Source organism: Schistocerca piceifrons, chromosome X (assembly GCF_021461385.2).
Source record: "Schistocerca piceifrons isolate TAMUIC-IGC-003096 chromosome X, iqSchPice1.1, whole genome shotgun sequence".
NCBI lineage: Eukaryota > Metazoa > Arthropoda > Insecta > Orthoptera > Acrididae > Schistocerca > Schistocerca piceifrons.
In genome coordinates, this window is record NC_060149.1 from 153,210,175 (window position 1) to 153,231,459 (window position 21,285).

Below are 21,285 nucleotides of genomic sequence, written 5' to 3' on the forward strand. Positions count from 1 at the left end.
TTCATCTACATTCCTACATTCCATCAGGCCTCTCCATTCTGACAGCTTCTACCGTTAAAGGGAAACATGAATCACCCCCGCACAGGTCACTGGTACTGCAGGCCGAGCACGCACAGCTAGAATCAATCATCCTAAGAAATCGGTCACATGTATATTTCATCCCTGTACTTACAACTAAATGTTACGAGCGCGGTCTCAGTTGAATGACATTCGACAATGAGCAAAGTCTCGGAAATACACCCTGTTGATGGCTATGGCTCTGGAAATAGAAATATCAGTACCATTCATATGACATGACATACTCTTCCCTTTGCTATCACAGTACTAGACGTCAAATTCACACCTTCCTTATGATTGGACATAGTCATTTACTTTGCATATGTCGGAACACAAACACATACTTTATATGCCTGATGCTCAAGGCGAACCTATCACGCACCCCCTACTACTAAGTATAATACTTCGTCAGTAAGTGATTACCTACGATACAAAATAATACTGAGAGAAAATCAGCGATGGATGGACATGTCTCATAAGTTTTTTCTTGTGAGGGATACCACTGTGTCTTAGAAAGAGAGCTGTAATCTTCTCATATGTTAAAAAAACGATCACAACTACTACTGTATGTTACTGTCACAAGCGATCTTGGTTCTACAGGTGCACACAAGTATCCATATTAAAACCTATACTTGCTTTATAAATCCACGTATGGCATTACCTACGAATCACGTGGGTTTTCCAGACAAATACCGAGACGGTGATCGTCTTACAACAGATGCTAAAAAACCCGATCCCAAGTCGGAACTGAGCAGCTTCCGAGACAGGGCGTCTTTGTGGAAACCATTAAAAGGACGTACACTACACGTAGGAGGCGGCTACACGGGCAGCAGAGGCTGTGTGGTGCGGACTGGGCGGTTTTTTAGGGTCGAGGGTCTCCGGAAAACTCAAAATGGGCTTCAGTCTCAAAGGGTGCAAGCCGAATACAGGAAGAACGTAGATATAGGAACCATCAATATAACAGTTGTAAACTCTCGTAGCTGTGTTGGGAAAGTACCAGAGCTCCAAGCGGTAATAGAAAGCACCGATGCTCAAATTGTTATAGGCACTTAAAGCTGGCTAAAGTTGCATTTAAGTTCAACCGAAAGTTTTGCGAAAAACCTAACTGTTCCGGAAGGATAGGCTAAACGTAGTTGGCGGTAGCGTGTTCGTTGGTGCTGGAAGTAGATTATCTTGTCGCGAAATGGAACTAGGTAGGTCGTGCGAGTTAGTATGGGCAGAGGTCTGTCTTGGCAACAGGAACAAAATAATAATTGGATCCTTTTATCGACCTTCCAACTCAGATGATACAGTTGCTGAAAGGTGCAAAGATTACTTGAGTTTTATTTCAAACACGTACCCGACTCAAACAATTAGTTGGTGGTGACAATAATTTACCCTCCATATTTTGGCGGAAATACATGTTTAAATCCGGAAGTACAAATGAACATCATCAGAAATTGTGCTAGACGTATTCTCTGAAAATTATTTTGAGCAATTAGTTCATGAGCCCACGCGAATATTAAATGGTTGTAAAACACACTTGAGCTCTTAGCAACAAATAATCCTGAGCTAATAACGAGCATCAAAACGGATACAGCGATGAGTGAACACTGGGTTGTCGTAGCGAGACTGAATATTTTAACCCCCAAATCCTCCAAAAATAACCTAAAAATATACCAATCCAAAAACCAGATAAAATTTCACTTGACGCCTTCGTCAGAGACAATCTCCACTTCTTCCATATTAACAATGTGAGTGTAGATCAGACGTAGCTTGAATTCAAAGAAATATTATCGACAGCAATTGAGAGATTTATACAAAATAAATTAACAAACGAAGGAGCTGATCCCCCTTGGTACACAAAACGGGTCAGACCACTGTTACAGAAACAACGGAAAAAGCATGCCAAATTTAAACGAACGCAAAAACCTTCAAGATTGGCGATGCTTTACAGAAGCTCAAAATTTAGCGCGGACTTCAATGCGAGATGATTACAGTAGTTTCCACAACGAAACTTTATCTCGAAACCTGGCAGAAAATCCAAAGAGATTCTGGTCGTATGGAAAGTATACTAGTGACAAGACACAATCAATGCCTTCTCTGCACGATAGCAATGGAAATTCTGTCGCGACAGTGCTGCCACAGCAGAGTTACTAAACACAGCCTTCCGAAATTCCTTCACTAAATAAGATGAGCCGGCCGCTGTTGACGAGCAATTCTAGGCGCTTCATTCCGGAAACGCGCTGCTGCAACGGTCGGAGGTTCGGTTCCTGCCTTGGGCATGGATGTGTGTGATGTCCTTAGGTTAGTTAGGTTTAAGTAGTTCTAAGTCTAGGGGACTGATGACCTCAGATGTTTAGTCCCATAGTGCTTAGAGCCATTTGAACCATTTGAAAGAAGATGAAGTAAATATTCCAGAATTCGCATCGACATGAATAACTCAGAAGTAGTATCCTCGGAATAGTGAAGCAACTTAAATCACTTAATGAAAGCAAGTCTTCCGGTCCAGACTGTATACCAATAGGCTTCGTTCCGAGTACGCTGATGCAGTAGCTCCATACTTACCATATACAACCGCTCGCTCGACGAAAGATCGTACCCAAAGACTGGAAAGTTGTATGGGTCACACTAGTATTCAAGAAAGGTGGTAGATGTAATCCACTAAATTACAGGCCCATATCATTAACGTCGATATGCAGCAGAATTTTGGAACATATATTGTGTTCGAACATCATGAATTATCTCGAGGAGAACGGTCTATTGACACACAGTCAACAAGGAGTTTAGAGAGCATCGTTCTTGTGAAACAAAACTAGCTCTTTACTCACACGAAGTGTTGAGTGCTACTGACAAGGGATCTCAAATTGATTTCGTATTTCTAGATTTCCAGAAGGCTTTTTTAACACTGTACCACACAAACGGCTTGTAGTGAAATTGCGTGCTTATGGAATATGATCTCAGTTATGTGACTGGTTGCATGATTTCATATCAGAGAGGTCCGTCTTAATTGACGGAAAGACATCAAGTAAAACAAAAGTGGTTTCTGGCGTTCCCCGAGTGTTACACGACCTCTGCTGTTTCTTGCCTGTATAAACGCTTTAGGTGAGCAGCCGCCTTAGGTTGTTTGCAGTTGATGCTGTCGATTATCGTTTACTAAAGTCACCAGAAGATCAAAACCAACTGAAAAACTATTTAGAAAAGATATCTGTATGTTGCAGAAATTGGCAATTGACTCTAAATAACGGAATGTGTGAGGTCATCCACGTGAATGCTAAACAGAACCCGTTAAACTTTGGTTACACTCTAAATAATTCAAATCTAAAGGCCGTAATATCTACTAAATACCTAGGAATTACAGTTAAAACAACTTAAATTGGAAAGAACACACAGAAAATATAACCAAAGAATGCGTTTTATTGGCAGGACGCTTAGAAAATGTAGCATTTACTAAAGAGGCTGCCTACACTACGATTGTCCGTCCTCTCTGAGTGCTGCTGCGCGATGTGGGATCCTTATCAGATAGGATTAACGGAATACATCGAGGAAGTTCTCAGAAGAACAGCAAGTTTTGTATTATCTCGAAATAGGTGAGAGAGTGCCACTGACATGATACAGGATTTAGGTTCAAATGACTCTGAACACTGTGGGACTTAACATCTGAGATCATCAGTCCCCTAGAACTTAGAACTACTTCAACCTAACTAACCTAAGGACAGCACACACATCCATGCCCGAGGCAGGTTTCGAACCTGCGACCGTAGCGGTCGCGCGGTTCCAGACTGAAGCGCCTAGAACCGATCGGTCACAGTAGCCGGCCAGGATTTGGGGTGGACGTCATTAAAACGAAGGTGGTTTTCGATGCGGCCAAATCTGTTTGAGAAATTTCAATCATCAACTTTCTCCTCCGAATGAGAAAATGTTTTGTTGACGCCGACCTACATAGGGAGGCTGCCTAACAAAATAAGGGAAGTCAGAGCTCGCACAGAAAGATATAGGTGTTCGTTTTTTTCTGCGCTCTGTTCGAGAATGGAATAACAGAGAATTATTGTAAAGATGGTTCAATGAACCCTCTGCCATGCACTTACGTGTTATTGGCAGAGTATCTATGTGGATGCAGACATCTCGATTGGAGTTCGCGCTAAATTTCGACCTTTTGAAAAACTTGGCCAATCTTGCTGGTTTTGCGTTCTTTTAAATTTGGGATGCTTTTTTTCGTTGCTTCTGACCTGCTTTGTGCATCATGAGAGGTCAATTCTGTCAGTTGTTAATTTATTTAGTGCAAATCTGTCTACTGCTGTTGATAATATTTCTTTGAATTTAAGCCACGTCTGGTCTACACTATTAGTTACTTCGAAACGAATGGACAATGTCTATTAGGAAAGCATCAATAAAATTTTTATCTGCTTTTTTTAAAATAGATTTTGCGTTTATTTTTGATTTATTTGTGTCTGTTGCTGTATTCAGTCTCGCTACAAGGACCTTGTGTTCACTAATCCCATTATCCGTCATGTTGTGGTCTTCAGACCAGGAACTGGTTTGATGCAGCCCTCCATGCTACTGTCATAATGCACTTTATTTGCTCTGGGTTATTTGTTGCCAAGAGGTCGATTGTATTTTCGCAACCATTTGCGCTTCGGGTGGGCTCCTGAACTAATTGGCAATTTCGCTTATGTATCGAGGGTAGTTTGCATTCATCACCATGTAGGCTTATAACTGTGTGAGTGGGTACCAATTTGAAATGAGACTCAATTTTCCTTTGAACTGTTCAGCAACTGTATGACCTGAGGCGGGAGGTCGGCAAAAGGAACCACCTATTAATTTCTTCCTGTTCTTACGTATAACCTCTACCCATACTAACTCACAGGAACTATCTACTTCAGTTTTGATACAAGATAAGCTACTTCTAACAGCAACAAACACGCCACCACCAACTGTATTTAAAATATCCTTTCTGAACACCGTCAGGTAGCGGTACTGTGGAAAAATTTCGCCTTCACTTACAGGGTGACAATTATTAAACTATATGAAAAAAACTTAAATTAGTCACAAACTATAGCGTGTACACACTTCATTCAACATGTAAACATCACTACAGATAGTCGGATTTAGGTTATGACGTGTTCTATGTGCCTGCCATCACTGGCGATGACCCAGACGAATGGCGAAATTCTGCACGAGACCCGCTGAATTGTGGGAACATCAATGCTGTCGATGACCTCTTGAATGGTTGTTTCCAGCTCAGCAATGGATTTGGGGTTACTGCTGTACACATTGTTTTTAGTATAGCCCTACAAAAAGGAGTCGCATGTGTTAAGATCCGGAGAATATGGCGGCCAATCGAGGCCCATGCCAGTAGCCTCTGGATACCCCAGACCCAGAATGCGGTCTCCAAACTGCTCCTCCAGGACATCAAACACACTCCTGCTTCGATGGGGTCGAGCTCCGTCTTGCATGAACCAAATCTTCTCGAAATCAGGGTCACTTTAGATAATGGGGAATGAAATCATCTTCCAAAACCTTCACGTACCTTTCGATAGTCACTGTGCCATCAAGGAATATCACACCGATTATTCTGTGACTGGACATTGCAAACCACAGAGGTACCTGTTGAAGGTGAAGATACTTCTAGATCGCAAAACGTGAATTCTCAGTCCCCCAAATGCGTCCATTTTGCTTACTGACGAACTCATGCAAATGAAAGTGGTCTTTGTTACTAAACCAAACCATATTCACATACTAATTCCCATCATGCTCTGTGGCCAACCGTGCAGTTTGAACGTCCCAATACAAACCGTTCAGAAGTAATGATGATTTTATTTCATACTGTTCAGTAATTGTCACTCTGTATTATCGATTTTAGCTAGCTTTCAGTACCTATAACGATCTGACCTTCAGTGCCTTCTGTTAGCACCTGGAGCTCTGGTTCTTTACCAACACATCTTCGACAGCTTACTACTAAAATCCCTATGATTTTTGCATCAAAATGTATTTGACATGCACCTTTTGAGACTGTAACCCTTTCTGTTGTTTCCCAAGACCCTCTAACCTAAAAAACCACCCAGTCCTCTCTACACAGCCCCCACTACCCATGTAGTCACTTCATGTGTATAGTGGGCCTCTGACCTATTAAGCGGAACCCAGGAACCCACCACCCTATAGCGCAAGTCGAGTAATCTACAGCCTACACAGTTGCAGAACTGTGTGAGCCACTGATTCAGGCCCTCCACTGGGCTCCATACTGAAGGACCATATTCAGTTGTGCTACAAGTGGTGAGCTACACCCACACCTCACAAGTAAGACTAGCAATCTTGGTGAAGATTCAGCTAGCCGCCCAAAACCAGAGAGAGAGAGACTCCTTTCCATTCCAAAGCAACCCACATTGTTAATACCAACATGAGCCACTGTCTGTACTCTTCATGGATTCTGGAAATACCCATTCCACATCTGGAATGACTCATCCCAGTATGCACACTGGATTCCTTCCTCTACTTGACAACCATATCCCTAAGGGCTGCAAAGGGGCATTGGAGCTCACAACTACCAGTAATCCCACCCTCTGTGAATTCCTACAATGGGTGGGCCAATAGGCTTCTTCTGGAACAGGGTGAGTGACTGCATCTGGCTCAGGATCTTTGTCAGCCATAGACAGCACCTGAAACCTGTTTATGAGACTAACTGGGGAAGCCCTCTGACTAGCTCCCACCCTGTCGCCCCTCCCCCGGAAGAAAGTCTTTCACTGCCTGCCACACCTTGGTATGACCTCCCACTCAACCACTGGTGAGTGGTCAACAGTGCGGGCTGTAACGGGGGTGGTCACAGTAGTGGACAGATTGAGGGACACACTGGATGACCCTTGTATCCCATGCCTGGCCTCCCCATAGTGATGCCCATTGGTTACAGCCTCAAGCTGACCAAAGCCAGCACTGTCTGGTGCTGTGAGTCAAGGGTCACCAACTGAGCTTACATCTGAATGCTGCAGTCTCAGTCTCTATGCATACCAAAGACGCCAAAACACTACCGTGCACAGATATTAAAACTTAAGACTGTGTGTAGTAAACACTCAAACATGCAATAAATTTAAGAATTTAAAATAATGATCATACAGATAACTGAAAATAAAGAAAACAAAGCAGAGGGGTATAGAGAGATGCGAATGGAACACATTTGGCTGTCAAGAGAGCAATGCATGAAGCCTTCAGTGATTACCATGGCAGCATACTGTCGAATGACCTTTCACAAAACCCAAAGAAATTCTGGTCTTATGTAAAGGCCTTTAGTGGCACTAAAGTTAGTGTCCAGACTCATGATTGACAGAGGAACTGATGATGTGGATAGCAAAACAAAAGCAGTCATGTTTAACTCTGTTTTCAAATGTTCCTTTACAAAGGAAAACCCAGGAGTATTGTCCCAATTTAATTCTTATACCACGGAAAAGATGAGTGAAATAGATATTAGTGTTAGTGGCATTGGGAAATCGTTAAAGTTCAGCAAAGTCCCAGGGCCATCAGATTCTGTATCCAATTTGCACCTGAGTTAGCTCCTCTGTTAACCCTCGAACTAAAAGCCATGCCCAGTAGCTGGAGGCAAGCACAGGTCACACCTGTATACAAGAAGGGTAGCAGAAATGGTCCACCAAATATCCTTGACATCCATTTGTTGTAGAAACTATGAATGTACTCTGAGTTCAAACACAATGAGGTATCTTGAGTAGAATGGCCTCCCCCATGCCAACAAGCACAGATTTCAAAAACTCGTGCATTCTTCGCCTTACATACTGAAAGCCATGGCTCAAGTCAGTCAGGTAGATGCAATATTTCTCTTGTTTCCAAAAAACATTGGACTCAGACCCATACCTGGGCTTATTATCAAAAGTATGACTGTATGAGGTATCAAGTGAAATTTGTGACTGGACTGAGAATTTCTTGATAGGGTGGATGCAGGAGTTCTATTCTGGAATGTGTCATCGTTCAACTTCCTGGGATGTCAGATTGACTGTGATAGTAATAGATATGGACATGAAACTAGTGAAGTTTGGATGTACATCCACTGGAAGCTAAAGAAGAAGACCCGACAGGACACAAGAACAAAGTTTCATAAAACAAGGGGTCTTCCAGTATTTCTGCATGTTACAGAGTGCTGGATATAACAGAAGGAACATCGAGTAGAATGCCGAATTAAGAAATGTGAAGGGCAAGCAGATAGTCTACATTAGATGATACAAGAATTGAAACTGTCTCTCAAAAGCTGAAAGAGGAAGCAACGGAAAATAGAATAAATATGTACCACAACATGTGGCATGAATGCACGTAAATGAGAGGCAACACAATGCTTCTGAAATTGGTTTTAAATTACAAACCAAATGGAAGAAGGAACATAGGAAGACCAAAAAAATAGAAGGAAAAATAATTTGTGAAAATGAAACAGAGAGGGAGCCTTAATCCATGAAGTCAAGAAGAAGGGGGAAGTAGTAGTATAGGAGGAAATAGTTATTACTGTGAAAGTTTACAGAAATAAATTCCATGCTCCTAACTTGTGTGGTATGATTCCACCACATCAATTTGAAGTGTTAATGATCTTGTGAATAATGCTTTCAGATTTTCACAAAAAAAATTGCAGCCTAAAATATTAATTTAGTAAATCAAGTATTCTGAAAGGAACCTCTTCATGTTTGTAATAGTTCAATCTCAATCTTGTGTAGTTCACTCAGTTTCTGTTTTTGTTAGTACTGTAACTTTATGGGTATGTATAGTTGTGATATTGGTTTTTTGCACCTTTTTTTTTTTTTTTTTTTTTTTTTTTTTTTTTTTTTTAATAACCATGTTCATTCATCAGCAACTCTTTTTATTTCAGGGAAACAAGATGTGTATGTTTCAATGCCAACAGGATCTGGAAAGTCCTTGTGTTTCCAGTTGCCTGCTGTTATCTACAAGCACAAGGTTGCAGTGGTATTTTCTCCACTTCTTGCTCTTATAAAGGTGAGTTGATTGCTATTTTTCATTTTGTTTTTGTCTCAACTTCTGTAAATTACTCTATTTACATGAAACTAATGTGCACTTGTCTTACCATATGCAGTATTCAAAACTGGTGTGCACATAAAATTCAATAGTGCATTGCAGTGTAGTAAAAAATTGAATCTGTCAGTCACTGGCAATATAATTGAAATTTAGGTATTGTTTCTTATATCACAGTGTATTTTTGTTATTCTCAACTTCGTTACAATATTGTTGCCTTATTATTGCATAGTATGTCTGTATCAGATAGTCACAAAATGGAAGGCAAGTAGAGAAGAACATCATATGATACTGCTTTCAAGTGTAAAGTAATTCTTTATGGTGAAAAGTGTGGTGAGAGGAGGCCGGGACAAGGGTTCAGTGTAGCTGAGAGTAATATCTGCTTATTGAAGAATCAGAAATTGGCATATTTGCACCTGCCACAACTAGAAAGAAGTTCACTGACCCTTGCAAAGGAAGGCCTCCTGATGTTGAAGTAAGATGTTTTTAATTTGTCCGTGAAAGGAGGAAGAATGGGCAACCTTTGACTAGTGCTGCCATAAGAAACAAAGCAAAAAGGTGGCTGCAGTTCTTTATAAACCGTGGCAAGGGTTTAAGACTTGCTGTGGATGGGTTTACCACATTATGGAACAGGCGGCTTACCTCTGTAACGCCGTACAACACTATGCCAAAGCTTCCACTGGCTTTTGAGAAAAAACTTTAAGAATTTTAGCAATATGCCATCACACATCAGAAAGAAGCATTTTTTGATGGGTCAAATAGGTATCACTGATAAGACACCAGTTTGTTTTGATATACCACATAATTACATGATTGATTGAGGAGGAGACAAAATAAGTTACCATAAAAACATCAGGGTGTAAAAAACAGTGCATAACTGTAATGGTGGGAATCATAGCAGGTGGGTACAAACTTCCCCGTTTCTTAATCTTCAAATGGAAAACGAGCCCCAAGGATCCAAAAAATGAAATTGTTTGAAATCAAGAGAAGGCATGAATGGCTGAAATCATAATGCTTGATTGGCTCTGAAATGTATGGGAACTCTGTCCTTATGTGCTTCCCAAACTACCATCAGTGCTTTGTCGCGATGCATTTTGTGGCCATCTCACTGATGAGATAAAAAAGAAAATCCACACCCTAGCCAGTGACCTTGTTATTATTCCTGGAGGAATGCCTTCTTTGTTTCAACTCCTGGGTTTTAGTATAACTAAACGGTTCAACGGTTATGAAATATTCTTCCACTAATGAAACCATGAACAGACACCGACAGGAAAAATTAAGCATGCAGCACCCCACATTACTGCACACGGTGTTTCAGCTGCCTGGAAAAGTGTCGAAGCACCGATGATCATAAAAGCATGGAAGAAATGCTGTATTTCGGATACTCTGGATGGCAGCGAGTCTGATGTGCTCTGGTATGACGCCAAGGATGACGGGGAAAAGAGAAAATGAATCTGATGTAGACTCCTCCAAGGATACCAGTAACATTGATGATATTACTGAATAATGATGAGTAACATCTGTAATTTACAGTATGTTCATTTGCATGCAATGTAGGTAATCGAGTTAGGCATTCTTTTGAACGACTGTGTCACTTAACAATGAGTCACTTAAAAATTGTTTTTGTTTGGATAGTTCATGTATGCATAAATTGTGTAAAACAAATTTAGCATACTAGCGATATGCCAACAAACTCTTTCTTTTTGTGATTTTAACTTTTAAATTTGGGTGTGCATTACATTAGATTTGTGGAAATATAGTAATTTCCTCATTTAATTTGTAACAACAATGGTTCTCATCCCTAGTACAAGTTAAATCCTAAAAAATAAGTACTCAAATTCCAAAACTAAGTAGTATTGTCAGCTATCTTTTCAAATGACTGTACTTAATGGTTGAGTACAACAAAAACTTGATGTGTAATGCAATATGCTGAAGGTAAATGTGAACTTTCAGTCCTTTCTTGTTTCTCAACGATTTGAAATGCTGAGACATTTGACGATACAACTGCTATTGCACTCTTGTATGCTGCCCAACAGGAACAAGCCAGTAGTTACGAAAACTAGTGTGCCAGCCATATGTTGGCATAATTTCAGATAATCTACCGAATAGCTAGTCCCGCATCTAAAGATTTGTGTTTTATGATATCAACAGCATGTCGAAAATTTTATTCAGTGGGTAAGCCAAATTGTAACTGTTGGAACAGTGTTGTGTAAAATCATGTGCAAGTACTGTGGAAAACCGTATGTTAGTCAATTCAGGCAGCTGTGGCAATTAGTGTATTGCAACATGAGAGAAATTAGAAACTAGGAATCAAACTGTTTCATTTTTCCACTCTTTTAAATTAAGTTTCAGTTACATGAATAGTAGATTTCAATTTTAAATTAAACTTTATTTTTCATCTGTTCTTAAATGAAATGGTATTCACGTAAAAAAATATTTTTCACTTGTAGTTAAATCGAACTATTCTGTGTGACATACAAAAATGTAATACTTTCCTTTGGAAGCACCCAATATATCATAAGTTTTGTGTCTTCTGTATAAGTAATATCTGTGTAAGTTGCACGTCATCACATCTGTGTCTGAAGTTATCGCCTTATGGTGGCCTAAGAAGCCACAAGCTAATTCATGACCAAATAAATAACATTTTGCAGAACATTAGCAAAGTGTTTCCTACTTAATATTGTTGCTGTGTTCTGAAAAGCATTGACGAAAAATTCAGTTACTGTTAATAAGTGAGTAATATAATTCATTAACTAATGCAGTAATGTTGTATGAAATCATTCTTTTAAAGATTTCTAAAATATTCCCACCTATTGTCTCTTTCAGGAGCTGCATTTCTAGTTTGATGTGTCAGAGAACGTACATTATTTTCCTTTACCTCTTAAGAAAAGTACATTGTTAGTTTGTGCTTAATATTATAATTAACATACATTTTGTAAAATAAGAGCTTTTGTAAGTACTATTCAACTTGAATTTTTCCTTATTCAGGATCAAGTTGACCATCTTCGACAAAAAGGAATTCAAGCAAGTGCCATAAATTCAAATATGCGTACTTCAGAAGTAAAGGCAGTCATGAAAGACCTGTTGAGTGAACATCCCAAAACTCAACTTCTTTATGTGACACCAGAGCAGGCGAGGACAGAGAATTTTAAGGTATTACATTTTATTATTTATTTTAAGTAACTTATTCTTTCCTCAGGCTTTTGTGGAGAACAAAAGTTTTTATATATATTTGGGTACAGGTCAGATATAAACATTTGATTAATTTGTATGTGGGATATAAATATTGTGAAAAACAATTACATATGTAAATTGATTTTGATAGGATTGTTTTGGGGCACCTCGCCCATCAGGGACTTCAGTGTTCATATATGTGTATGGAAAATAGTGATTAGATGTTTTCATATAAAGAAATAATCATAGCAAATGAAAATACCTACAAGTATCTGATATATTCCCCCCTCTTCTGACCAAAAATATGCCCTTATGTGAGCTGTCAACGAATGAAAAACATAGCTTTATAAGAGATTCATTGGACACATGTCTTTTGAAGGCAACTACAGTAATTTAACCATTTATTCCATTCTTGGTTGTGAAGGACGTTTATGTCCATGACTTATTTATTTATTTAGTGTCCATTTTATAAAGTCCTGTTGTAGAACTTATCAAAATACAAGACATAATGAAATTTTACGTATCAATATGTGCAAAATATAGGCATACATAAGATGTAATACATGAATGGTAAGTTCAGTAGTAAAAGTCTGTGAAGCTACGTTAGCACTGTAATTATTGACCATCATTTCAGGCAGTTTCTAATCCAGAAGAACTTGAACATTTAGTGGTAAAACAGTTCTACAGTAGAGGAGAAATTATAAAATTGACAACTACAGGTTATCACTATCACCAGTGTCCTGAAAATTTTTAGTAGAGGCAATGTACACTAGAGTTGCCACTTACTTCAGCACTCATAACCTATCAGTGGAGATGCAGTTTAGTTTCAGGAAGGACTCATTAGCTGTCAGGGCAGTTTACTCCTTGCATTAAGCATTTAAAAAAAATCTCACAGCCATTGGATAGATTACTTTTCTTGATGTCGGCATTTGATTATGTAGACAATAGTGTACTACTAAACACATCACAGCATTTTGGAATTGCAGAAAAGTTACACAATTTAAAAATGCAATGTCTCTCAGCAATACGGATTAATAAAATCTCAATGAGCTTCCAGTCACGTTAAGAGACTAAATTTCCAAGATCTTTTAGCCAAACATTCATTGGCCATGACTTAAGACTTCCTAGCTCCCATAAGAGTGGAGATATGAGCAAAAACCAGTTTTTCAGCCCATGATATGTCAGCTGCCCTGCACAACAGATGTGTTATATGGGGATAATATTGGCCTGCTAAATTGACCTGCTTTCCAGGGCAGCCTACATATCAGAACCACAAACAGTTTCCCAGTCCCAGACATGTTGGTTGCCCTGCACAACAGGTGTGTTGTGTTGGAGTAATATCAGCATGTGTTATCATTCTGATTTGCAGGGCAGCCAACACTTCAGCAGCCAAATAAAATATTACAGCCCCTGATGTGCAGGCTATCCTGCACAACAATATGTTGTAGGAATGCTGGGTGTATTGATCAGTTCTGCAGGGGCTCCGTGTGCATGTGTGCGTGCGCGAGTGAGTGAGTGAGTGAGTGAGTGTATCACACCTTGCAGCTCTGTTAGATTTGTGTATGTAAGGGGGGGGGTGGGGGGAGGTAAGCAGGCATGTCTTGAGTGGCACACAAATTTGAATGATGTGCATTAATAAACTGATCCTGATACTTTATTGCTGTTTTAAAAAGGAACACTTGGAATTGTAACACTTTTAACAATGCTTCCATATTCTGCAAATGTTCAGCTGGAATATGGTCCAAGTAATTAGCACAGGTTGGCAACAGTGAAGTATGCTGCTCTAAATATCTCCAAAAAATTGCTGGAGCTGATGCACTACCGAACAGTAACCGCTGAAATTGAAACAGACCCAGATGGACATTGACTGCAAAAATCTTCTTGGATGCCTCATCCAAAGACAGTTGCAGATACACTTCCTAAAGTCAGTTTTTGAAAGGAAAAAAAAAGAAGACTTGTTCAAGTTTGTCAATCAGATCTTCTTGGCAGGGTAAAGGGAAGGAATCAACAACAGTTTGGGGATTCAACGGTAGCTCTGAAATCGGCACATGGCCTTAGCCCAGGTGATTGTTTCAAGAGAATGACATGACGTGAGGGGATATGCTCCTTGTTTGCTTTTTGCATGTAAGATGAGAGGCATTTTTAATTTGACACTGCATTTGTTTTAATGCCTTGTTATTGTCATTTGTATTAAACTCTTCTTTGAAAATAAGAAATTTTTGTCATGTTTTTGCTGCACTGAGGGCTCCATTAAATGATGGCGCAATAAACTATTCTTCTTGTTGGTTTTCATGTTCATCAATCACATGTTGGCTTTGGGTGTTGGCTACAGTTTTTTCTTCATTCACTGAAACATACATGGTAAGATTGTTGTCTACGTGGGTGAGGTCCTCTGTTTCACAAGTTGACAATGATGGACAAAGTTCTTAAACTAATTCTGTCAGAGGAATGTCCTCCTCATTTCCATTATGAGCTGTTGCTGCTGTTGGTGAGGAGATATTTATGAATTCTGCATGTTTAAAGCAATTAGCTTTGAGTGACATTTTGAGTGACATTTTCCCACTCATCCGATGTCCTTAAAATTGCATCAAGAAAGTTCAAAACTATTTCTTTACCTTCTTTGATTTTTTTGTAACATGTTCATCACTTGAAGTTTCATGTACTGAATTTCCAAAGATTTTATAATTCCCTGATCCACAGTAGAAGTGAAGTGATATTTGGAGGTAAAAACACTACTGGATGAGCAGTTCAGATGATCAGGAGAATAATTTTTCATTTCTTGGAGTGCGGCTGAGAGTCCCAGTTACACAGCCACTTTTCAGAAATATCAGACACCATCCAAGATTTTGCCTTGCTTTCATGAAATACATGTAGGGGGTGAATGTTTTTAAAATGTCTTCTAGGCTTTTCTGGTTTTTGGATCACCAAGAGCTTTTCTTTACATGATCCTGTCATATTTGCAGCAACCATAATTGTGATTCATTTCTTAGACGTTTTCCCACCTGAACACTGTTCTTATCTCAATGTCTTATCTGCGATCATGTTATAAAACAAACCAGTTTCATCTGCATTGAATATAACATCTGACTTCTAATTTTCATACAAAACAGGCCACTTCTTAGATAGCCACTCATCTGGTATGCCATCAGGTACACCAGCATCTTTGCCACAAATTTTTCTGGAAAATAATATTTTGGCAAACTGAGAAACATTATATTCAAGATGAAGAACTATTGAAGTTTGAATTTCTCAACATATGCGCAAATTCATTGGCTTTTCCTTGTAGAATAGGTCCATTAATCAGCTTGAAGAATAGATCCATTAATCAGCACGTTATTTGATTTTTGCTGCATAAGCTATGTAAGTAAAGCTTCCTCAGTATCTTTGTGCTCCGATGATCTTGCCCATTTGATTTTCAAAGAACTGTGTTCAAAAAGAATCTTTCTGTCCTTCCAAATTGCAGAAATCTTTGACTGTGAGACACCCAAATCCTTTGCAATGCTGCCTTTGTTACCCCATGTCTATTCACCATATTATGTGTGACTTTTCTTCAGTATGAAATACTTTCCTTTTGTTTGGTGACATCTTTAAAGTGATGCTTGTGTAGACTGTTTAACACACATACTGGTTTGAAAGCAGCAATCTACAGAAAAGAAGAGTTTGAAAATAAATGTTACATTGTTGTTAGTAATCCCTAAATATGTGCCAAACAAAAATGAACATTGGACATTATAGCTGATACATTTCTCCAAAAAGTAATAAAAAATATATAGTTTTATATGGCAAGTTGCAGTAAGCAATGCGGTACTTAGTGATTTTTTAAAGTATAGCGTTTACATGGGATTTAGGGAGACTGTTAGATTTCGATGTTAGAGCCCATACATCATTAAAAGTGATGAAAGCTGTTCTATTTGCTAAATTTACAGGAATTTTTATTGCAGGAGCAAGATTTGTAGCCAAAAGGCTAACTCTCAGTTGCATGAAAACATACATAATTTTTAAGGGGTGACAGTCTTTGGGAGGTGTTAGATGCTACAGAAAGTGGAAGATAACAAATTCCTGGAAGTGAAGATAAATCAGAAACTCTCATGGAAGATACACATTCAGGACCCAAGGAAGCTGAATGTGGCTGCCTTTAAGAACAGAATCATCAGTCAATACCTTTGATACACTTTGCATTCTTTCATTCTTGTATGTCATTAGTGATGTTTGTAGCAAGTCTTTTTGGGTTCAAAGGATAATTTTCATCTGAAAGTGTCTCATCTAGGCCACATGTAGTGTTACTTCATGAACTTAACTTGGCCACTTTTTTAATAACTCAGATGCTCTTACACAAATGCTGCGGTGTATCTGGTTGCTTAGAAGCGTTTTCGGTAGACAACGTTGACTTGTTTAACAGCTGCATTCATTCAGCAAACAAAAGACAGAGAAACTGCCTATACACATATTTTTAGCAGGCTTCAACAATATTTGAATGTAGTTTGCCACAAACTGCATATTTTCAGTTTCAAGTTAAATACTTTCTCTCTGCATACCACTGCTGTACTCTATAGAAATATCAAAGTTACGTGAAACTGTGACTAAAATTAATGGAACTTAGGGTGTATTGTTTTTATAATGAACACTGAGGGTTGATATCTGGCCCAGCCATCTGACTTGTAATTTCTGTTTCTACGTATTTCGTAAATCACTCCATCTTACTTCTTGGACAGTTCCTAACAATAGGCTGTCACCCAGGCTATTCCTCTTGCTAATAATTTGAGAATAAAACTTGATATAATCACATTATTATTATTATTATTATTATTCTTTCCTGTCTCAGACATTATGTCTGGTTAAAGATGGAAAGTGACGCGGACTTTGATCAAGCGTGACTTCCTTTTAACTGTACGGTATATGTTACATTGCATTTAGGAACTTTCGGGTAATTGAACATGTATCAATAATTACAGATTTCTGTAGTTGTATATATACGTTTGGGTGTAGCTGTATTGCATTGATGTACTGGTGGATACTGTGTGGTATGACTCCTGTAGTTGATAATATAATTGGTATGGTGTCAACTTTATCCTGATGCCACATGTCTTTGACTTCCTCAGCCAGTTGGATGTATTTTTCAATTTTTTCTCCTGTTTTCTTCTATATATTTGTTGTATTGAGTTTGGATATTTCGATTAGTTGTGTTAATTTCTTCTTTTTATTGGTGAGTATGATGTCAGGTTTGTTATGTGTTGTTGTTTTATCTGTTATAATGGTTCTGTTCCAGTATAATTTGTATTCATCGTTCTCCAGTACATTTTGTGGTGCATACTTGTATGTGGGAACATGTTGTTTTATAAGTTTATGTTGTAAGGCAAGCTGTTGATGTATTATTTTTGCTACATTGTCATGTCTTCTGGGGTATTCTGTATTTGCTAGTATTGTACATCCACTTGTGATGTGATCTACTGTTTCTATTTGTTGTTTGCAAAGTCTGCATTTATCTGTTGTGGTATTGGGATCTTTAATAATATGCTTGCTGTAATATCTGGTGTTTATTGTTTGATCCTGTATTGCAGTCATGAATCCTTTCGTCTCACTGTATATATTGCCTTTTCTTAGCCATGTGTTGGATGCGTCTTAATCGATGTGTGGCTGTGTTAGATGATACGGGTGCTTGCCATGTAGTGTTTTCTTTTTCCAATTTACTTTCTTCATATCTGTTGATGTTATGTGATCTAAAGGGTTGTAGAAGTGGTTATGAAACTGCAATGGTGTAGCTGATGTATTTATATGAGTGATTGCTTTGTGTATTTTGCTAGTTTCTGCTCGTTCTATAAAGAATTTTCTTAAATTGTCTACCTGTCCATAATGTAGGTTTTTTATGTCGATAAAGCCCCTTCCTCCTTCCTTTCTGCTTAATGTGAATCTTTCTGTTGCTGAATGTATGTGATGTAGTCTATATTTGTGGCATTGTGATCGTATAAGTGTATTGAATGCTTCTAGGTCCGTGTTACTCCATTTCACTACTCCAAATGAGTAGGTCAATATTGGTATAGCATAGGTATTTATAGCTTTTGTCTTGTTTCTTGCTGTCAATTCTGTTTTCAGTATTTTTGTTAGTCTTTGTCTATATTTTTCTTTCAGTTCTTCTTTAATACTTGTATTATCTATTCCTATTTTTTGTCTGTATCCTAGATATTTATAGGCATCTGTTTTTTCCATCGCTTCTATGCAGTCGCTGTGGTTATCCAATATGTAATCTTCTTGTTTAGTGTGTTTTCTCTTGACTATGCTATTTTTCTTACATTTGTCTGTTCCAAAAGCCATATTTATATCATTGCTGAATACTTCTGTTATCTTTAGTAATTGGTTGAGCCGTTGATTTGTTGCTGCCAGTAGTTTTAGATCATCCATGTATAGCAAATGTCTGATTTTGTGTTGGTATGTTCCAGTAATGTTGTATCCGTAATTTGTATTATTTAGCATGTTGGATAGTGGGTTCAGAGCAAGGCAGAACCAGAAAGGACTTAATGAGTCTCTTTGGTATTTTCCACACTTAATCTGTATTGGCTGTGATGTGATATTATTTGAATTTGTTTGGATATTAAGTGTGGTTTTCCAATTTTTCATTACTATGTTTAGGAACTGTATCAATTTAGGGTCTACTTTGTATATTTCCAATATTTGTAGTAACCATGAGTGGGGTACACTATCAAAAGCTTTTCGGTAATCAATGTACGCGTAGTGTAGCGACCTTTGTTTAGTTTTAGCTTGATATGTCACCTCTGCATCTATTATCAGTTGCTCTTTACATCCTCATGCTCCTTTGCAACAGCCTTTTTGTTCTTCATTTATAATTTTGTTCTGTGTTGTATGTGTCATTAATTTCTGTGTAATGACTGAAGTTAATATTTTGTATATTGTTGGTAGGCATGTTATGGGGCTATATTTTGCTGGGTTTGCTGTGTCTGCTTGATCTTTAGGTTTCAGATAAGTTATTCCATGTGTAAGTGTATCAGAGAATGTGTATGGGTCTGCAATGTAACTGTTAAATAATTTAGTTAGATGTGAATGTGTTGAGGTGAACTTATTTAGCCAGAAATTTGCTATTTTATCTTTTCCAGGGGCTTTCCAATTGTGCGTAGGATTAATTGCTCAGGTGACTTCATGTTGCAAAATTATCACTTCAGGCATTTGTGGTATCATCTTGTATGTCTCTGTTTCTGCTTGTATCCACTGTTATGTTGTACCGGGTTTGACCATATGTTGCTCCAGAAGTGTTCCATGTCTGTTATGTTTGGTGGGTTGTCTATTTTAATGTGTGTGTTATCTATTGTCTGATAAAATTTCTTTTGGTTTGTGTTGAATGTTTGGTTTTGTTTCCTTCTATTTTCACTTTTTTTGTATCTTCTAAGTTGTTTGGAAAATGCTTGTAATTTCTGCTTCTTTTCATCTAACTGCTCTATCGCTTCTTGTTGTGAGATTTTACCTAACCTTTTTCGTTTTTGTCTGATATTTCATTTCTTATAAATTGTGTTAGCTGTCAGATGTCTTTTCTCAGTTTTTCTATTCTGATATGTAGCCGGTGTTGCCATGCTGGTTTTGTGGGTTTCTTCTGTGTCGTGGTTTGTTCTGATCTCTGCCTAATGTGTATATTTAGTGTGGTGAGTGCTCCTATATAAACCAGTAGTTGTAACTCTTCCATAGTTGTATTTTCATTTATTTTGTTGTGTATGATTGTGTTGATGGTTGTTATTGTTGTTTCGACTTGTCGGCTATTTGGTGGTCTATGCAAGAATGGTCTAATGTCTGTATTTGTGTCTTTGTATTCTATATATGTTAGCTGAAATTTTTCTTCTATATCTAACATGTGTGTCACTTCATGTTCTATTTGTGCTTGTTCTGGTGGCTGTCTTAAGATTTCATTTTCCTCTGATTGTTTAATTGATGCATAGTGTTCTTTGTTTGTTCGCTCTTGGATGTTTGAGTCCATTACTGTATTTTCTTCTTCTTCTGATTGCACATTATTTTGTTCCAGTATTTGTTGTACTTGCTGTTTGATGTTTTCTAATTCTGACTGGTGTATCCTGTTATTTTTTATTATTACACGGATCTGATCAGGTAGTCGTTGTTCTGTTAAAAATTTTAATTCTGGGTATCTGGTAATAAATTTTGTGTATACTTGTGATCTGTATCCAGTTGTGTTGGTTTCTAAGTTTGTTGCTTGATAATAACAGAACATGAGGTGTCGGTTAACTTCATCTGACCATCTCATCCTCTGTGTTTGTTTTCATTCTAGAGTGGTGGCAGGAAGCATATCCTGCAAAACACCTCTATTTGGATTTAAATCATTTTCCGTGTGGCTGGCAGTGTCGTTACCATTGTTGACGGGCATAGGGTTCAAGCGTCGTCCCCGACCATGACAGTGCTTGTCCGAGGCTTCATTAGTTCTGTCCTGAACTAACTAATCACACTAAAAGGGGGGTTAGCCCTATTAGTGGTTTGTTCTTTTCGTCGCCTTGTACGACTGGCAGAACGTACCGAAGGCCTATTCTTTTCCCGGGCCTCCACGGGATTTATTATTATTATTATTATTATTATTATTATTATACTGGTCAAAAATGAAGTATGAACGTCCTGAAGAAATGGTCCCACTCTATTGAAGTTTTCTTCACACTGGACAATATGCTGGGTAATGTGAGAAGTTTGTGCACAAGTATTGGTCTGTAGGAAAAATTATTTGCATGACAGATGAGAAAAAGCAACAGAATATGCTGAATGATATTCTGGATGTAGCATCAAATGTTCACTAGTTCCTTGGCGAATACCAGAGTCACATGTTCATTGTAAGCAGTGCTTCCCTATGCCAAAATGGCTGTAATTTGTTGTAAATGTCAACATTTGATAAACTTGGCATTCTTCTGGTTGATGCTTCGTGACCATCACCAACACCATGACTGAGTTTCTTCTCATGACAAAACATACCTTTGCTCTGTATCTTTTCAGCTACATCATTTCTTTCATTGGAAGCAGGCTGCGTCGTAATGAGACGTGGTGGAGGGAAACTGGTGAGTTCCT

The 21,285-nt window shown here is 38.3% G+C and overlaps 1 protein-coding gene across 1 annotated transcript in view; it reads left to right on the forward strand.

The window, feature by feature from the left end:
• The window catches only part of LOC124721225 (ATP-dependent DNA helicase Q5-like), a 309,692-nt gene that overhangs the window by 122,565 nt on the left and 165,842 nt on the right, over positions 1 to 21,285 (forward strand). The window contains exons 2-3 of the mRNA XM_047246081.1: positions 8,891 to 9,015; positions 12,040 to 12,204. Coding sequence (XP_047102037.1) covers positions 8,891 to 9,015; positions 12,040 to 12,204 — 290 coding nt within the window. The remainder of the gene's footprint in view (positions 1 to 8,890; positions 9,016 to 12,039; positions 12,205 to 21,285) is intronic.